This window comes from Nesoenas mayeri (assembly GCF_963082525.1).
Source record: "Nesoenas mayeri genome assembly, chromosome: 23".
Taxonomy (NCBI): Eukaryota; Metazoa; Chordata; class Aves; order Columbiformes; family Columbidae; genus Nesoenas; species Nesoenas mayeri.
The window spans coordinates 5,516,132-5,535,045 of NC_137574.1; the positions used below are offsets into that span (position 1 = coordinate 5,516,132).

The 18,914-nt window shown below is 65.2% G+C and overlaps 1 protein-coding gene across 1 annotated transcript in view; it reads right to left on the reverse strand.

Moving 5' to 3' along the window:
* Positions 1-420: 420 nt before the first annotated feature.
* Positions 421-18,914, reverse strand: part of NAV1 (neuron navigator 1) — a gene marked incomplete at both ends in the record, with an annotated part of 58,569 nt that continues 40,075 nt past the window's right edge. Inside the window, 26 exons of the mRNA XM_080358100.1 lie at positions 421-516; positions 1,045-1,242; positions 1,490-1,608; positions 2,091-2,287; positions 2,695-2,766; positions 2,866-3,020; positions 3,275-3,510; positions 3,605-3,764; positions 3,925-4,020; positions 4,134-4,231; positions 4,487-4,661; positions 4,789-4,951; positions 5,057-5,253; positions 7,075-7,196; positions 7,822-7,933; positions 8,101-8,184; positions 8,473-8,550; positions 8,644-8,667; positions 8,834-8,886; positions 9,399-9,569; positions 10,175-10,326; positions 10,463-10,504; positions 10,708-11,163; positions 11,261-11,954; positions 12,380-12,674; positions 12,865-13,003. Of these exons, the coding sequence (XP_080214226.1) occupies positions 421-516; positions 1,045-1,242; positions 1,490-1,608; positions 2,091-2,287; positions 2,695-2,766; positions 2,866-3,020; positions 3,275-3,510; positions 3,605-3,764; positions 3,925-4,020; positions 4,134-4,231; positions 4,487-4,661; positions 4,789-4,951; positions 5,057-5,253; positions 7,075-7,196; positions 7,822-7,933; positions 8,101-8,184; positions 8,473-8,550; positions 8,644-8,667; positions 8,834-8,886; positions 9,399-9,569; positions 10,175-10,326; positions 10,463-10,504; positions 10,708-11,163; positions 11,261-11,954; positions 12,380-12,674; positions 12,865-13,003 (4,384 nt within the window). The remainder of the gene's footprint in view (positions 517-1,044; positions 1,243-1,489; positions 1,609-2,090; positions 2,288-2,694; positions 2,767-2,865; positions 3,021-3,274; positions 3,511-3,604; positions 3,765-3,924; positions 4,021-4,133; positions 4,232-4,486; positions 4,662-4,788; positions 4,952-5,056; positions 5,254-7,074; positions 7,197-7,821; positions 7,934-8,100; positions 8,185-8,472; positions 8,551-8,643; positions 8,668-8,833; positions 8,887-9,398; positions 9,570-10,174; positions 10,327-10,462; positions 10,505-10,707; positions 11,164-11,260; positions 11,955-12,379; positions 12,675-12,864; positions 13,004-18,914) is intronic.

Here is an 18,914-nt window from a genome sequence, read left to right on the forward strand (position 1 = left end):
GGGGGGACGGAGCTGCACACCTGGCGCCCGCGCTCTCCTCCTGCGGCCCCGGGCTCCTCCTGTGCCCCCAGCTTTGGCCCAGGCGGCTCCCGCGGGGTCCCTGCCCCACGCAGGGGCCTCCCTGCAGCTCCCGGGACAGGGCGCTCGGCCACATCGGTCACCCTGGCCCCAAAGCCCGAGAGTTTGTAACAGAGACAGAAAAAAAACCAAGAAGAGAAACCAGGATTCTCTCCTACCCCCAAGGTGGGGAGGGGAGACGGTGCCTCGCTCTCTCCCAAAGATGAGCCGAGCTTCCCCGCGCTCCGCCGGGACGTGCTGGAGCCCCGGTCCTCTCCGCTCGCTCGCCAGCCCCGCGCTCCGGAATGCCAGAGGAAAGGAGAGCAGCCCGGCTCCCTCCGCCTGGGCCGGCATGTCCGGGCCTCACAGAGTCGACTGCAGGTCAGGATCCACCATGGTCTCGCGATCTGGAGACTCGATGTAGTTGGCGGCTTCCTGGAGCTTCAGCAGCATGGCCATCTGCGGGGAGAGGAGCGTGGCTCTGAGCCCAGGGCGACAGGAGGCTGCGGCTGCTCTGGGGAAGCCAAGGACGCCTGGGCCTCCTGTACAAACCAGCCACCCTAAGAAGCTCCTTAGAGGGTAAAGCAAAGCGCAGAGACGCTGCACAATCCCTCCCTGTCGCCAGGCTTTGGGCTCGGGCACAGCTGGGATGCTCAGGGTGCCAAAGCAGCACGGGGTGACAAGCCCTGGTGTACCAGCCGCCGCTGTTGGCAGCAGCCTCCGCAGGTGACAGCCCGGGACATAGATGTGCAAGCCCTGGTCTGTGTGCACCCGTGTGTGGACACGATGCCTTGCGCGGTACCACGGCTCAGCGTGCAGCCTGCCGGTGCCACCATCCCGCACCCACCGCCCCTTCCCAGGAGGGCAAAAGGTTTCTGCATCCCCAAGAGAGGAGGGTTTTGCACTGCAAAGTGACGGGGACAGTGAAGCACAGCTCCATCAGCACCACCCACCCGTCTCCTGGTGCCCAGCATTGCAGGGCCATACCAGAGGGTCTGCGTCCAGGGAACTGGGCGTCGTGTCCTTGACGGTGCGCTCCTCGGGGGGGGACACGGTGCTGTGGGGCCCAATGGTGGGTGGAGGCAGGTGGTACAGCTTGGACTGGTCCTGCTGCGCTGATGGCCAGGGCAGGGTGTCCCGCACCCACTCCACGGGGTCCTCCCAGGCTGCCTTCTGTCCATGGACCTGCAGGCACAGAGCAAGCAGCAGCCACCTCTTCAGCGTGTGCCACAACCGGTGACAGGGCCCCCCGGGTTCCCCAGGACAGTGTTGCGTCCCACTGCAGCCACAGGTCAGGGCAAGGACTGGCAGAGATGCCACCTGTGCCCAAAATCCCAGTGCCTCCCCGCTCCCCATCCCATTAGACTGCTGCATGAGCATGTCCCCAAGCACCACTGGCTTGTGTCCCCAAGTGCCAGGCAGCTCTGGGTACCTTGAGCCCATCTTTTGCTCCCTCCTGCAGGTAGGGGATGATGGAGTTGTTCCACAGGTCAATGAACCAGGTTCGGAAATCCTCAATTCCAATGGGGCAGGACAAGAAGAAGCAGGGACCTGTGGGGGAAGGCAGAGAGTGAAAATGGGAGCTGGGTCCCCCTGCAACAGCCGCTGGCCCTGTGGCTGCACAGGGTGCCCTGGGCTTGGCCACCTCCTGGGAGCAGCGCCCAGGCAGCGTCTGCCTGACACAGATGGGCAGAAAGCAGGTTCCTGGGCAAGGAACGGGGCTGCCACACTCAACCCCCCCACAAAAGCACCGTGAGGCACATGGAGACCTGCCCGGGAAAACACAGCTCCTCCGTACGCAGGGAACGGTGCCGGTAAGACAGGTCACCCTGCTGGCACCAGTGACAGCTCCCATGGGGCATGGCAACAATCGTCATCCAGGGAAGAACAACACTCGTGTGTGTCATCCACCAGCTTCTGGTTGTGTGGAACCAGGGGACACAGGACAGCGCATCGGCACCCCACATTCCTTTGGGGGGCTTGCCCCAGTCCCAGCGCGAGGCAGAGGAGGGAGATGTGCGGCCAGGCCGTACCGATGAGGAAGTCGGAGGTGCTGTGTTTCTCCAGGAAGGTGTGCAAGTGGTACCAGAGCTTGGGCACCCAGTCCAGCACGCGCAGCAGCTCCTCCTTGTTGGCGTTGACGTCCGTGTCCGACTCCAGCAGCTTCCGCCGCAGGTAGCGCACCAGGAAGCCGTTGGCTGGCTCCACATTGTTGGAGAAGGTCAGCATCCTGGGGAGACACGCGGGTGTTCAGGGCTGGGGCTCCACACCAACTGCCCCCAGCACCCTCAGGGATCTCCCAGCAACCCCACAACGCCTGGGGCATCAGGTCATTCTGGGACAGAGGGACAGGTCTGAGGCTTGGTCCTCATCAGCAGCCCCAAGCACAGGATGTGTCCTCAGGACTTCCCAGGGTAGCAGCAACGGCCTCTATCCCCTGAAACCCCAAGGGGAGGTCCGCAGTGATGAATGATTGCCCAGAGAGGTGGTGGATGAACCATCCCTGGGGACATCCCAGGCCAGGCTGGACGGGGCTCTGAGCAACCTGAGCTGGTGCAGATGTCCCTGCTCATGGCAGGGGGGGCACTGGGGGAGCTGGGAAGGTCCCTCCAGCCCAAACCATTCTGTGATTCTCACCTGAAGCTGAGATGGAGGCCGTGGTTTGGGGTCATCTTCACAGGCTGGTTGGTGGTCCCAATGATGTAGGGGCTGAATGAGTGACAGCGAGAGACATGATCCATGAGAAAAGGCACCCTGCACCCCCCAACCCGGGGGACCACGCTGGAGGAGGGTGCCTAGGGCTCTCACCATTTGTGGTACTTGCAGGTGAGCGCGCCGTTGACCAGCTCGCTGATGGAGCCCGCCTCGCTGAGGTCATCCAGCAGGATCACCAGCGGCACGTCTGCTGTGCCCGTCTCCCGGTCAATCTGGTTGGCCAGGTTGGAGAGGTACAGCTGCAGGTCCTGCAACAAACGGGCCAGGTGTCACAAAGCATAGAATCATACAATCATACAATCATTTTGGTTGGAAAAGACCTTTAAGAGCATCAAGTCCATCTGTTAACCCAACACTGCCAAGTTTACCACTAACCCATGTCCCTGAGAACCTCATCTCTGCATCTGTTCAACCCCTCCAGGGATGGTGACTCCACCACTGCCCTGGGCAGCCTGTTCCAACAGCTGCCAAGAGGACACTCCCGGTTGCTGCACACCCTCACCTTGCAGGACTGCTGGTGCATGTTGAAGGTGCTGACGATGCCCTCCGTGACGTCCCGACCCGAGCGCTCCACCAGGTACTCGGCCAGGCGGTTGGTCAGGTAGGTCTTGCCGGTGCCACTGGGTCCCGAGAGGATGAGCCGCCGGTGCTTCAGCAGGAGGCTGATGTAGTGCTGCATCATGGGCTTGGGGATAAGCGTCTCGAACACCAGGCTGTCCACGCACTTCTCCTTCAAGCCTGCAGCAGGAGAGGGCTGAGGGTCCCACTCATGCCCCGCGACACCGCGAGACAGGGGAAAAAGGGACAGCAATGGAGCCTCCATCACACTGACCTTTCAGTGTGACGACGATGCTGGTCAGGCCCCGGCGGCACAGCGGCAGCTCCGGCGGCTCCGTGTCCAGGATCCGCTTGATGTGGCTGATGCTGTAGCCGTAGACGGACTCGGTGCTGAGCCCCAGCGTGGAAGCAGGATCCATCTTGGTGATATAATCCTACAAGGACAAGGACAGGGCTGTCAGTGTCCCCGAGGGCTGGCACGGAGCAAGGGGTGCTCAGCAGCTCCGGGAAGCCCCGGTAAGGACCTGGGCCATGGAGCATCACACATGGTGGAACCACAGATGGTTCTCAAAAGCGGCGTCCTTGTGTCCCTACCTTGAAGACCTGGCAGACAGCCTCATCCAGCATCTTCCAGTCCACCTTCCCGCTAACCTTGGTCCAGCCCAGGAAAAACTCCTGCTGCTTGAGGTCCTGGGGGCCAAGGCAGAGGTGTGCGGCTGGAGCAGCGTACCAGCCCTGGACAGGTGTCCCCTGCCCCTCGCCCAGGGCCATGGCATGGAGACAGGTCAGGTTCCCACACTTACCCCCTTGATGATGTGCTGGGGTGGCATGCGCACCACGATCCGCAGTGTCAGCTCGTCCTTCTGGGTGCCAGCACTGACAGCGTCCATGGGGGACACATCTGGGGACAGAGCAGTGAGGCTGAGCCGGCAGGGAGAGCTGAGCACCGGGCCTGGCCATGCCCAGCCTGCACCAAACGCTGCTGTGGCACACAGTGGCACTGGCAGCAGGACAGATCCCTGGCACAGCTGCCTCCAGGTGAGCAGCAGCACCGTGTTCCCACCAGCTGCCACCTCCCAGGGGTCTTGGCTGTATGTCGCCCCCACACACACCTGCCCCAGCCCTTCCCATCCACCAGCAGCTCCATCACCCCTACCTGTGTCCCCCAGGCTGGGGCTGAAGCCGTGGCCAAGGGCAAGCCCCAGCGAGCGCCGCGGTGAAGAAGAGGCCGACGTGCTCGTGACATGGCCGGGAACAGAGCCTGGCACTGCTGAGGGCCCCGGAGCCACTTTGAGCCGGTCATTCTCAGCCTTCAGCAGATCCACCTCCAGCTGGGGGAGAACCAGTTACAGCACAGGGTGAGGAGCTTGGACACCAGCAGCATCCTCACTCCAGGGACACAGGGACTGTGGCCACCAGGTCCTCTGAGCCAGCCCGGCTCCTGGCCAGGGTCCTCACCTGCATGTTGTGCATGGTCTCCCGCAGCTGCTCCAGCTGGTGGGCTGAGTTGAGGGCCTCCAGGCGGATGTCCGTCAGCTTCATCTCCTTCTCCCACAGCTCTGACCGGAGCTCCGACACCTCCTTCTTCTCCGGCTCGCCCTCGCTGTGGGCCTGGAAGAGCCTGGGCCACGAGAAGGGACCGAGTCTCGCATGTGTCCATGGCAGGAGCTGCAGCTCCCGTGTCCAGCCGTCCCCACCCTGTGCCACCCACCCTGACCCCACGTACTCGGTCGTGTCGATGCCCACGGAGGAGGAGGTGGAGGATTTGATAGAGGGCGAGGCGGTCTCTGTGGAGCCATGCTGCAGCTTGGGGGAGGAGGGGGCCGACGAGTCTGGCGTGGCGATCTCCTCAATATCCGAGTAGGACGAGGCTGATTTGGGGCCCTTCTTGATGCTGAAGGCCTTGTTGAAGGAGCTGCGGAGCTATGGGAGATAGAAATGGTGTTCAGGGACAGCCTAACAGCGCAGCTGCACAGAGACCTGACCTGGTCTTGCCCCGGGGGTCCCAGTCTGAGCTGGGACCAGTAACACCACATCCATCACCAAGCCAGGATGTGCCTGGGGGAGCACGGGCCTGGCTCCGCTCTGCTGGCACAGCTGATGGGGGCACAGGGCCCTTTGCGCAACGTCCCAGCCCGGACGGCACCAAACAGCCCCATGGAGTGGGACTTGTGCCCTGGTCAGGCTCCCCCTAGTCCTGCTGCCCCCCAGCACCCACATCGGGGTGTCTGGGCAGCGCACCAGCCCCCTGGTCCATGGAGAAGGGCCAACTCCATCCTCACATCCACTCCCCTACAGTCAGCCCAGCCGGGGCATTTTGGGGACATCCCCACACCCAGCCACCCCAGAGCTGGGGTCTGGCACAAGGGGACAACCTCAGCCCCACACCCTTCTCTGCCCTGCGGGGTCCCCCTGAAGCACAGTGATGTCCCTGGGATCCCCCCAAATCACAGCAATGTCCCTGGAGTCCCCCCAAAGCACAGCAATGTCCCCAGGGTCCCTTCGGGCATGCAGCATGCACACAGCACCGCAAGCAGGAGGTGAGCAGCGTGCCGGGGGATGGATGGACACTGCAGGGGCCAAACCAGGCCCAGGTCCCGCTCACACAGCACCAGCCCATGGGAGAGCAGCAGGACGGGCACCCCGCGCTCACCCCACGTCCCAGGGAGGGACAGGACCTGCTCCCAGGGAAGGTGGGAGGAAGAGGGAATGGAGGAAGGGCAGGATCCGGCCCAGCTCCCCCAGGAGCCAGGCTGCTGGTCTGGGGTGTCCCCAAAGGCAAAACCATCCCATTTCAGCATAAAAAAGCAGGTGGGTGTCAGGCTCTGCTGCTGGTGGGAGAACAGAGGAGCACTGGGGCACACATGGGTCCCAACAGGGACAGAGCCACTTGGGGCCATGTCAGACCAGCCCTGGCGATGCCGACACGCAGCAGGACACCCCAGTGCCACCAGCACGGCTGTTGTGATGTCTCTGTCCCAAAAGATCTGGCTGTGGGGAGTCAGGAGAGCACCTGCCTTCCCTTGGCAAGAAGGGGACTGTCCCCATCCCTGGGACAGGTCCCCATCCGAGCCCTTCCTAATGCCTCAGGGCCACCTGGGGCAGTCCAGCCCCTCTGCACGGGGGTGTATTTTGGCTTTGACATCCAAGGAAGCACCCAAGGTGTGTGCAGCCCGGCTGGGGCCCAGGATGGCCTGTGCTGGGGTTAGTGCCAGGGGGATGGATGGGATGCAGAGTTATGAGCACCGTCCCGCAATATGGAGCAAGGGCCCTGGCCAGGCATGGCATGGAGGGAACAGCACAGGACTTACCTCGTACACCTGGAAAAAAAGGGTTGAGGTCAGCATAGGGGGAGAGAAACAAAACAAAGCACAACTTAATCGCACGTCCAGCTCAGAGCTGCCCGGCACAGGAAGCGGCTGCCTGGCCGAGGTGTCCAGCTCCCCACGCTGCCGGAGCCTGCGTGGGCAGCAGGGAGATGTGGGGAAAAAACGAGGGAGCAGGCATGCGGGACCAGGGCTGGGAAACACCCAGAGGGGCTGGAGCAGTCCCAGACAACACATCAAGACACAAATCCATGGTGGCCACATGGTCCTCGCCAGTGCTGTCCCCAGGGGACAGAGTGGACCAACACCACAACGCCAGTGCAGACCAAGAGCAGTTGGCTCGCAGGGCTGACCCTGGCCAGACCCTGCCAGCGCTCCCCAGGCCCTGCTCCTCCTGCCAGCGCCCCGGCCAACCCACCCAGCTCTTCTTCTTCTTCTTCTTGGCGTCGGCGTCCTTGCTGCTGCCGATGCTGGAGTGGCTGGTGATGCTGTTGAGGCTGGAGATGCTGTCGGAGGAGTTCTGCCGCTTGATGCGCAGCTCTAGGGGCAGCGAGGGATGCGGGAAAGACCGAGAAAGGAGATATTGGCAAACTGTGTCTGCCCCGAGGCCGGAGACACCCATCCTCCTCCCTGCATCCCTTCCCTTCTCCCACCCAAACACCTCTTGAGCTCTCAGAGCCACCTCGTAAGATGACAGGGGGCTCAGACACCACATGGGTGCTGCCATTTGGGACAGTGACCCCAAACCCTGGGGAGATAACTGGAGCACACATGGTTCTGCTCCTGTCCCAGGCCACCTCCTGGCCCTCACATTGGGGTTTCAGGGCTGAAACAGCCCTCGTGGGAACAAAGCCCAGATCAGCAGCCAAAACTGGGATGCTGGCAAAGGGCCGGGTGAGGAGGCGTCCCAGGGAGGACAACCATCCCATCACCCCAGGAACCTACACCGAGTCCTCCTGCGGTGACAGCTCTGGCCATCCAACCCTGGCTCAGGTGTCCCCGGGGGAACAGCTGCTGTCCAGGGGACCCCGTCCCTCCCCTGTGAGGGTCCCACGTGTGCGAGGTGAGCCCTGGGACCCTGCGCAGGAGCAGCCCGGCTGGGTTTGGACAAGTAGTTCAGGAAGGGCTGCACCCCCGTGGTGGGGGCTGCAGCACCGTGCGGTACCTTTGGGGGTGACATCTGTGCCATTCAGGGCACCCTGGATCACAGCTTGGGCCTCTGAATTCTTCTTCTTCAGGAAGTCAATGGTCTCTCGCAGGTCCAGCAGCTCCGTGTCCTGGGGGAGTAGAGCCAGGAGCCATAGAGCGCACCTCAATGGCACAGGACCCACCCTGAGCGCACCCCTGGGGCGGGCAGTGCCAGGTTCAGCATCCCCCAGCCCCACAACACCCTCACACATGGCCAGTGACCCCAGTGCCCCCACAGCACCCCAACAGCACCCACCTTCTCCTCAGCGGTCTCGGCCAGGTGCCGCAGGCGGGACGTCATGCTCACCAGGCTCTGCTCAAAAGCTGCCACCAGGTTGGCCTGGGAGAGGTGGAGAAAAACGGGTGAGCACCCACGCCTGGGCAAGCACCCATGGCTGGGCGAGCACCCACGGCTGGGCGAGCACCCATGGCTGGGCGAGCACCCATGGCTGGGCGAGCACCCACGGCCGGGCGAGCACCCATGGCCGGGCGAGCACCCACGGCCATGTGTGGGACGCAGGAAGCTGGAGAGGGGAAATCCAGGCTCTCGTGGGCACAGGCAGCCCAGCCCCGTGCACAGCAGGGACACAGAGCAGCATGTCCTGCAGCAGCTCCCGCGGGGACTCACGTTAGCAGAGAGCTGGGACGTCAGGGTGGCCACCTTCTCCTGCGAGGACTCCAGCTCACGGCGCAGCTTGCGGATTTGCTGTGGGGAGAGAGCAGAGGGCGTGAGAAGGGCCGGGCGTTCGCCCTCGCTGCGGTGGCCGGCGCAGGTGACGCGCAGAGGGCGCGGGCTCACCTCGGACTGCATCTTCTCCTCAGCCTGGCAGCGCGAGAGCAGAGAGAGACAGACAGACAGAGCGGGCAGTCAGGAGGGCAGCGAGGCAGGACAGGCTCAGCGCGAGGCAGAGGCATGCACAGAGCCCCCCGCGCCCACCCCGGCCCCCCCAGCCATGCAGCAAGTGGCGCGGCACAGCGGCGGCTCTTACGGAGGAGTAGGTGGAGGACGCGCTGGAAGCCAGGGACAGCACCGATCCGTGAACTGCAACAGAACAAAACCCGGCGTGTCAGGGTGCTCCAGCCTGTGCCAGCCCTGGGGCTGCAGCTGCAGGACACAGCAGGGGACGGGATGGAGCTCCCAGGGCAGGGGAGGCGCCGCAGGGGCCAGGGGAGGCAGGGGGTGGGACAGTGGCTGCTCAGCACTGCTCATGTCTTGGCATGTGGCTGGTGACCCCCCAAGGCACGTGGAGCTCCCTCCACCTGCTCCCCCCTTTCCAGCTGAGCCTGGGGGCTCTGTCACCCTCCTTGGCTGCTTGGGACTCCCCCATTCCCAGTGCCACAACACCCTGGGACCACCCCAGGGACACCAGGCACCCATGGGGTCAGGGCTGGCTGTGACCCAGCACAGAGGCGTCTTGGGGCTGCCGTCCCCTGCTCTGATGCTGAGGACGGGATGCACCAAACCAACCCATGGCACCAAGAGGGACAGCGTGTGAGGAGCCCCATCACCCCCCAGCAGCCCCCTCCGCCTGGGCAGCAGCGCAGCACTCTCACCATCATCCACAGGGTCGCGGAAGGAGCCCGAGCGGATCATGCCCTTGGACTTGTCGGCCAGGGAGAGGGTGCTGCCCAGCTGGGACGTGCTGTACAGCTCGAAGGTGGAGTCGTGGGTGGGGATGCTGTTGGAGCGGGTGATGCGGGGGGCTGCGGCAGCAGTGGGGCTCACTGCAAGGAAAGGCAGCGTCAGAGTCACGCTGGGGAGCGGGTTGGGATGGGGAAGCGGGGCTGGGAGCGATCCACGAGCTGGGATGTGGAGAGGGAGCTGGGACCGTGGTCCCAAAGCAGGAGGCACTGGGGGAAAGTGAAATGCAGGTTTACACTGGGAAGACCTGCACACCAGCACCAAGGTAACCACAGGGCTGAGAAACAAATCCATTGCCCAAGGAAAAGCGGGCACCACCATGACAGAGCCCGTGTACCTGCAGGTGCGGGAGGGGAGCACATCATCACCTGCTGCGTCTCCAGCAGCCCCAACCCATCTGCCCGGACCCCCCAAACCATCCAGAACACACAGGTCCTGGCAAGAGCAGTCAGGGCTCACCCGGCCCTGCTGGGCACCCCCAGGGGAGCAGGGAGCTGGGGGCAGAGCCTCGAGGGCGGATGAGATGCCCTGAAGCAGAGGTGATGGTACCAAAGGTACCAGGCACTGGGGCTCCTGGGGGTGCCAAGGTGAGAAGCAGCATCAGCACGTCACACAGGGACACAGGTGACAGGGGCAGGAGGGACAGCGCTGGTCGCGAGCAGGAGAGCCTGCGGTGGAGGGCACTGACCGATGCTGGTGAGCGGCCCCTTCCCAACCAGCGCCATGGGGAGGGCAGGGGGCGAGGGCAGGTCCTGCTGGTCCTCGGCCTCGGGGAGCCCGCTGCCCACAGTGTGCGAGTGCCGCCGCTCCTTGGCCTCCTCCTGGGAGTGGAGCTGGTACCTGGTGGGCAGAGCAGAGAGTGGCGAGGTGAGGTGGCCCAGCACCATCCTGGCTCCCAGCCACCATACTCCCCCAAAAGCTCCACACCCCACGCTCCCTCCCCAGCACTGTCCGAAAGTGATGCGGGCTCTTTTACCTCAGCCCTTTCTTGGGCAGCGTGTTCCTGTCACGGTTGGCGCTGGAAGGGAAAGAAAGGTCAGTCACAACCCTGCACAGAGGAAGGAAGGTGCCATGGGCTCTCAGCCATGGGGACAGGGGGCTTTTCCCCAAAAATGTAGCAGGACAAGCCCCCGAAGGCGGCAAAGGTCATGGGCGGGCAGCAGGGAGGGATCTGAGCCTGTGGAGATGCGTGGCAGCCCCATCCCCCTCCTCCAGCTGTACCTGTCCAGATGTGCGAGCCGGGGGCTCCCACTCCAGCCCAGCTCTCCTGCCTCCTCCTCCTCCTCCTCCTCCGTGCTGGCGGGGGGCACAGCAGCAGGGGCGGGGGTGGTGGTGCTGCCCCCTGAAAAGGCACTGGGCAGGCTCATGGGCATCTGCAGGGACTCCATGCTGCGGTGCAGGCCGGAGAGCTTGGGGTACATCCTGCCTTCCTTGGGGACGCTGAAGCCCCCCATGAGCTCCAGGCCCTGGGAGAAGCTGGCGGAGTTGATGTTGAGGATGGGGGCAGGGCTGGGGCTGAAGCAGGGCGCCAGGTGCCCCCCGGCCGGGTGCAGGTCCTGCAGCTTGGCAGCGTGCGGGGGTTGCAGCTCGCTGGAGGAGGGCAAGTCCAGGCTGTTGGAGTTGACCTTGTCCAAGTTGGCCAGCGAGGGAGGCTTCACGTAGGTCTTGGCAGCCGCTCTGGAGGGGGGAAAACGGATGAGGAAGCAGGTGAGACTCGGGTGCTGGGCACAGCCATGCTGGACACCCACCGCCCTCGGAGGAGGAAGGATTGTACCTGAGAGGTGTGGGGGGCAGCTCAGCCACCTTGGCCGCCGGCGGGAGGTTGGCCTGGGCTTTTGGGGTGCTCTCAGGCGAGCTGATGCTCTTCAGCGTCCCACACTCAGAGTCAAGCGCCACCGCCTTGGCTTTGGCCTTCTCCTTCTCACGGTCCGTCTGGTTCACGGGGGCTGGCGTGCCGCGGCCAGCGCCGATCTTGGACGGCTCCTTGAGCCGTGACACCGAGATGCCGCCCTGCTTGGTGCTCAGCAGGCTGGGATCGATGCTGCTGCTGACCGGCCGGTTCGCGCTGCGGCCGCCGGTGACACTCATGGAGCTGGACTTGGCCGGCCGGGGCAGGCTGCGGTACTGAATGTTGGAACGAGCCCCCGGCGCCAGGAAGCCAGGCTCAGCTGCATTGGAGACATCCAGGCTTGTTTTCCTCCCGCTGACCGGCTTGACAGGGATGCCAGAGCTCTTCTGGATCTTGCCGAGCGTGGCCGAGCCCCCAGTCTGCATGACGGTGGCCGTGCCGGTGGTGGGAGCCGGTTTCTTGTAGCCAAAGGAGCTGGATGCTGAGGGGCGCGTGAGGCCTGAGGGCGGTTTCTTGGCGTCGGCGATGCGGTCCCGGCCGGCATCGGAGGAGGAGCGCTGCAGGCCGGTGCTCTTCACAGACAGCTTGCTCTTGTCCGTGCCTTTGGTCTCGGGCTTGCCTGCTGGGCAGGGAAGGATGGGTTAGCATCCTGGGAGCCTTTGGGGATAATTGGCTGTGAACCAGCTCAGATCAGACACGGATATCAAAGACATGGGGACGAGATGGAGACGAAAGGACGTGCCACCATCCCAGGTGCTGGGACAGAGCCACGGCCAGGCCCCCAGGACATCCAGCCAGTTTGCAGCCCCACACATCGCTATGAGGCCATGGGGCAGGCACGACCCTGGGCAAACAGGGCTTAGTGTGGGGCCAGACCCACACCCTGCCTGTGGGGACACACGGCCCTGCCACCCCGTCCAGCTGCAGGGTCTGAGCGCCGTCACAGGGCCTCCCGTGGCCAACGTGCTTCGGGAAGGCTCACAAAGACGCCACCCACCCCTCTCCCCACCAGAGAAGCTGGACTCTGGCCCAAACAGGTCTCACCTGCCACTTTGAGGGTGCTCTGGGCTGTGTGGGTGATGGGGGAGGTCACAGCCACCGGAGGGGTCTTGCCCTTCTTGAGGGAGCCCGAGGTGCCCAGGCTGACGGGCTTCTTCAGCTCACCGCCCTTGGAAACCTCGTCGCCGCCCTCCGAGGGCTCCCGCCGCCACTTGGAGCCGTGCTCCATCTTGAGGCTGCTGCTCTCGTAGTCCAGCTTCTTGGGCGCCTTGTCCTCGCCCTCGCCGTACCAGCTCAGCCCGCTCTCCGCCAGCGAGCGCTTCTCCGAGTCCGTGCGCAGCTGCTGGCGGAGCAGAGTCAGGGGTGCCCCTGGCACCCACCCCAAACCCATCCCCAGGGAGCACCACCCAGTCAGGAGAGACATGCACCAAACACCCCTTGCCATGTCTCAGTTTCCCCACACCGGCACTCTCCGTCCCCTCCCTCCCACAGAGGCTGCGGCATCGTGTCCGGGTACCACGGGCACCTACCGCTATGGCCGAGTTCCTGCGCGAGGCGGTGGGGGTGGAGGGCAGGGAGTTGAGCGAGGAGCTGGCGTTGAACTCCTCCGAGCTGAGGTTGTCGGAGGCATCGCTGAGGCCGCTGCTGATGGAGCTGCTCTCATCCCAGCTGCAAGGGCAGAGCCGCTGTCAGAGCCCCCTGCCCAGCGCCAGCTCTACGCTGGGGTGCAAACCTCAGCCCCGCAGCAGGGAGCTGGCACTCGGCAGCCGCGGCAGGCTGCAGCCCAGCCTGGCACAGGCTTAGCGTCCCACCAGAACACAAGCCCCAGTGACCCCACATCTTTGCATTAAGGCCCCTACACGAGTTTCTTTAGGGACGGGGGTGGAACCTTTGCAGCGCAGGGTGGCCAGCACACACAGCGGCAGGGCTGGCGGCACCATGGTTGGCACTGAGCCCCCTGGTTGAGAGGGTCGGGAGCATTGATGGAAAGGGCAGGGACTGTCTGAAGCAAACAAACCAGCTGTCCCGCAGCATTCACCCTTCCTTGGGTGGCCTCGTTGCACCCCGCTCCCCCCTCTCCAGCACCCACAGCAGGCACAGGCAGCAGGTACGGGCACCACGGCTGTGCCGGGGCAGCTGCTCCGTGCCGGGGGCTCAGTGGACCATGCACAAGCGCATCTCCAGGGCCGTCAGTCATGGCTGTGCCGGGGCAGCAGCTGTCTGCGCACCCCACGGGCCCGGCCGGCTCTGCGGCACCGGGCTGTGCCCGCGGCGATCCGGCACAGACGGGCAGGAGCATCTTCCAGCAGACTGAGCACAGCCCCTTTCCGGTCAGCAGCTGAGTAGGTCAGTGAGGCCCCGCAGCCTCCAAGGGGGCTGCAAGGAGCTGGGGGGACAAGCAGCAGCATAGGAGAGGGCAGCAGAGCCGCATCCAGTCCCGGTCCCTGCCAGAGACGCTCATTCCCCAACAGAGGTGCTGGAGGAGTCCAGTGCACCAGAGCCTGAGCAGCTGGTGAAGCTGCTTAGTGTCACCCAAGTGGCACCACAACCCTGGCTGAGCTGGGGACAGGACAGGGTGGGCCTGGCGTTGGAAAAAACACCCATCCTCCGCCAAACAGGGTGCCAGGGCACAGACAGCAGCCACCACCATCCCCTTGAGGATGCCCAAACACCATGACAGAGCAACACAGGCAGCTCCAGGCCCCTCTGATCAGCCCCGTGTACCCTGATAGCTGGGACTCGCCAAAGCCACGACAGTGCCAGGACAGACACAGCCCCCTTCATCCCCACAGCAACTTCGGGACAGAACCCCGCAGGCACTGCCACCAAGGGAGGGATCTAATTACGACCACATGCCCGGGATGTGCTGCTGGGCTGCCCGGCTCCAAGCATCTCCCACCAGCACGCCTTGCTCTGGAGGTGACTTCTCACCAGGACAGAAATACCTGCCCAAAGCACAAAGCAAAGCTCGTCTCTCGCATGGGCATCACGCCGCAGCAGGTAGCGCTTGAGTGAGGCAGAGCTTTGGGGAACCGCATCCCATGGGCAATAGCCGTGACCACACATGACACAGGCTCTCTCCAGCCTGGCTCCCTGGCAGCACAGACCCTAAACGCCCTCCCAGCCCCGCGCTGGAAACCCCACTGCCCCAGGCGTACAGACCCCAGTGAAACAGGCTGAATGGGGGTGACCCCAGATTCTCCTTAGCAGCCTCACACCAAGGAAGGGCAGCATGGGGGTCGCAGGTGACATCCCAATAGCACTGAAATTATGGGGGAGGCTGGGAGCCAGACCCGCTGTGGAGTGTCTCCAGCTCTTTTATGGAGCACACGGCTGGCACACTGGGGGGTCCCCAAAACTCGTGTGCTGTAGAAAGGCTCAGCTTTCTGACCTTGGCCGCGATGACTCCTGGTGCACAGCCGAGCCCAGGCACCCTGATCCCGGCCAGCTGAGGCCACCCGAGTGCCCCGGCAGACCCCAAACGCAGCCATGCTGCAGCATCCTGCTGGGGGCAAAACTCAATTCCTGCTTTGTGCTCCAGCCCCTCCATCTTATACAGAGCAGTTCCCCACCACCCTCCAGCTAGTCCCGCACCAAAGTGCCCCCGAAGGCAGCGATGTGCCGGGACACCCCCAAGCCCTGCACCTCTCTGCCCCCCACAGCTCCCACGGGAAAGACGCTCAAGGACAGAGGCGGGGGCTGCGGCAGCGTGACCGTCCTGCCGCAGCATCGGAACGTGCGGGGACCCTCCACCGGCCACAAACGTCCCGACACGGCCGCGGTGATGCGCAGCCCGACCCGAGGGGGCGGCTGCAACGGCGGTGAGCAGCGGACGGACCCGACCCACGGCCGCGGTGCGAGGGGCTTGCGGGGGGATGCTCCGCTCCCGGCGCAGCCGCACCCGCTCCGGAGCCCCCTGGTGCCCGCCCCGCCCCGCCGGGGTCAGCTCCGCCGGCCGCGGGTACCGGAGCCCCGGCAGCCCCGCGGGGGCTCGGCCCGGCCGCGCTGCAGGTGCGAGGCGGAGCCCGGGGCGCTCGTCCCGCTCCCGGGGGAGCCGCCCCGATGCTGCGGGGCCGAGCGGGGCCGCGCTGCCCGGGCCCCCCCTTCCCCCCCGCGGCGCGGCCGAGACAAAGCACCGCCCGCGGTGCGGCCCCGGGGCGCGGGGCTTTGTCTGCCGGGGCCGGGCTGCGGCCGCCCGCCCGCCCCACCCGCTCGGTGCCGGTCCCGGTGCCCGCTCCGTACGGTACCTGGCCAGGCGCGGGGCGCGGCGCGGCCCCCCCGCCCGCAGCATGGTGCTGCCCGCGGCAGCGGCCCCGCCGGGCGCGGCGGGAGGGGCGGCGGCGGCGGGACCGCCCCGCGCTGCCCGCGCCTTAAAGCGGCAGCGGCCCCGCAAGGCCCGGCCCGGCCCCCCCCGCCGCTGCCCCCCAGCACCAGCCAGACCCCCGCCGGGATGGGCCCGGGGTCCCGGCTCCCAGTCCCGCCGCTCCCAGTGACCCACCCAGCCCAGAGCCCCAAGGTCATGTCCCCACAAGCAGTCCTAGTGCTGCCCAGTCCAGCCCATGACCCCCCATCCCTGTCCCTGGTAACCCCCAGCCTCAGCCCAGCATCCCCCCAGCCTCAGCCCAGGGCTTCTCAGCTGCCCCCAGAGCCCCCAAGCCTCCATTCACATCCCCACAGGCAGCACCAGTGCCCCCCAGTCCAGCCCACAATGTGGCACCTGTGCCCCCCAGGCCACCCGCCAGCCTGGCACCAGTGCCCCCAAAACCCATCACCCCAATCACTGAAGGCAGCACGCCCCAGTCCCACTGGGTGCCAGGGCAGCTGCTCCCAACAGCCCCAGCTCCTGCCAGGAAACCAGCGCCTGCACCTCTCTGTGCTTCATCCACCAAAAAGCCAGTTTCTCTCTCTCTCTTGCATCTGAGCAGGAGCTGCAGCCCAGGGCAGTGTCCTCACTGGGACAGTGACACTGGGGACACCTTTGCCAGCCCAGCCATAGTGGGCAGAGAGGGTTAACTGCAGCCTTGGCAAACCAGACCCGGTCCCTGTGGGCTGGGAAATAAGTAATTCCTTCCTCACGCCTTCCTTAGAGGGAACGGCAACGCCTCTTGGCTCCCTCCTCACAGTGCAGCCCCATTGCTTGGCTGTGCGGTGCTTGCCCCAGCGAGGCGAGGTGCTGCGGTACACATGGCATGGCACAGCGCGGCATGGCACAGCGCGGCATGGCACGGCGGGCCAGGGATGCCCGGCTGTCCCCGTTTCCCCCATCAGACCCTGCCCGCAGTCACCATCCCCGCAGCAGCTCTCGGCCGAGGGCCAGAGCTCACAACCTCCAGCCGGTGGTGACCCCAGCGTGGCGCGGTACCCCCGCAGGCAGCCAGCCCCGCCGCGGGGTGACAGCCCCATGTCGGTGTTTGCCAATGGGTACAGCAGCACAGCCCGTCCAGCATCGCATGCCCATGGTCCCTCCGGCCACACGTGACATCGGATACTGTCCCCTCCCTGCCCTTCTCCTCGGCCCCACCACGGCCGGCTCAGGCAGCGCTCGCAGGAGCAGCTCTGGCTTTGGCTGGGCCCAAATCCAGACTCTGGGTGCCCAGGGTGGCAGGGGGATCCAGGCCAGCACAGACCAGTACAGTGGCTCCAGGAAAAGCAGCTTTGACCCTGCCAGAGCCAGGAGCCTGGTGTGAGATGATGGCAGAGAATCGCTGTTGGCCACAGCAGCCCCACCGGCACTGGCACCAGCACCAGCACCAGCACAGAGCCCTTCGCCGAGGAGCCACCCAGCCCATTTCTCAGCAGCGGCTGCTGTTGGAGCTGGAGGGTTCAGTCTCCCTGGTTCACCCATCTCGCACCAGCACAGACACCCACCCGCATGCCAGACAGATCCGCTGGCGCCCACCGGGGCTCCTGGCACTCGTGTCCCTGCCAGGCCGGTGCTGCCGAAGCCCTGGCACCCACCCGGAGCTCAGCCCTGGAGCAAGAGGTGAGTCCCTCTTGCTCTGCCCCAGCCCCTTCCTCCTGCTCTGCTGGTGACACCGCAGGGGAGGAAACACAGGCTGGCACTGGGGGTTTGTACACCCCACATCTGTGGGTCACTACGCTGAGGGGGCCCTGTGAATGTGCCACCAGTTTCCCCCATCATAGCCTTGCGCTGCTCTGGCAGGACCCGCGAGGAAAGCACGGGCACACCGCGGCTCTTTCCTCCCTCCCCTTCTTCTCCACTTAATGGGGCAGAAAAACCAATTAGCTTCATAAATCACAATCGGGGGGGCTGGGGACTCCCCGCGGGCATGGGCAGGGGGGACTCTGCTTCCCCCTCACAACTGCCTCAGGAACCACCTCAGGGCATCACAACACCCCCAGTCCCTTCCCAGACCCCCTTAGATCCCCACACCACCAGCACACCCCCCATGCCCCTCTAACAGCCCCAATCCCCCCCAGTACTGCTCGAGAACACCACAGACTCACTTAGGAGTCTCCAGATTCCTCTAAGTTCTCCCCACACCCCTCTAAATCCTGTGTGGCCTCCAAGACTCCCCCAAGCCCCCAGGTACACCCCACAGATACCACCAGCCCCTGTCCACAGGCTGCCCTGACCCCAGGTGCTTCCCATTTGCATTTTGGGTACCAGGACCCGGCACTCTTCACCAAAGCCACGCTCAGAGGAACACAGGGTGGCGCAGACTTTGCAGATGGGGAAACTGAGGCAGGGAAGGGGGTCTGCCACGCCTGAGCTCACCCAGCAGAAGAGGATCGGCATCACATCCCAGCAGTTGCTCCAGCCCCTGTCCTCCAGGCAGCACTGCCTCTGCTCCCCGGCCCTCAGGTCCCCAAGGGGTGTGGGTGACAGCCCCCGTGGGTCCCCAGAGCGTGCGCAGCCCCCGTGACCTGTGGCCAGGCTGCACCTCTCTCCAGCTCTGCGCTGCCAGCCGCGGTAACAGCAGGATCTGATCTCCTCGCGGCAGCGCGGCCGATGCCGTGGGGGTGTCAGGCAGCGAGATCAGCCGTAGACCCCAACCACGCACCCAGCCACTGTGCACCAGGGCCGCTGAGCTCAGCCGCGGGGGGACAATGCAGGGTCTCCCCTCTGACCCCCCCGAGCAGTGGAAACCCCGGAGGAAACGTGTCCCGGTGCGGGGATCCCCGGCTGCTCCGGGCGCGGTGACACACGCCGCCTCGCTCGGGGCACCGTGGCAGCATCGTGGGCTGCAGCAGCCGCGTTTGCGCTCGGAGAGTCCCAGGGCCGCACTGGGGTGGGGGAGCAGCATGACTCAGCCCGCTTGCGAAATTCCTATTTTCCCGTTGCCTGGACAAGCCGGTGGCCTCGGACACCTCCGCCCGCAGCGGCCGGGCCCCTCGCTCGCGGCAGGGTGGCACGTGGCAAGCGGCAAAGCCAGCTCTTGAGCTCCCCAGGCGGCAAGCGGACAGGCAGCGGGGTTTGGGGGGCAGATCCCCCCGAGCAGCTCTCCTGGGGTGTGTGGGTGTGCAGGGTCCAGCCTGGGGCTCGGCTCTGCTGTGTCCACACCCAGCTCCAGGACCTTCCCACATCCTGCGTGTGCGCTGACCCTCAAACGCCCTG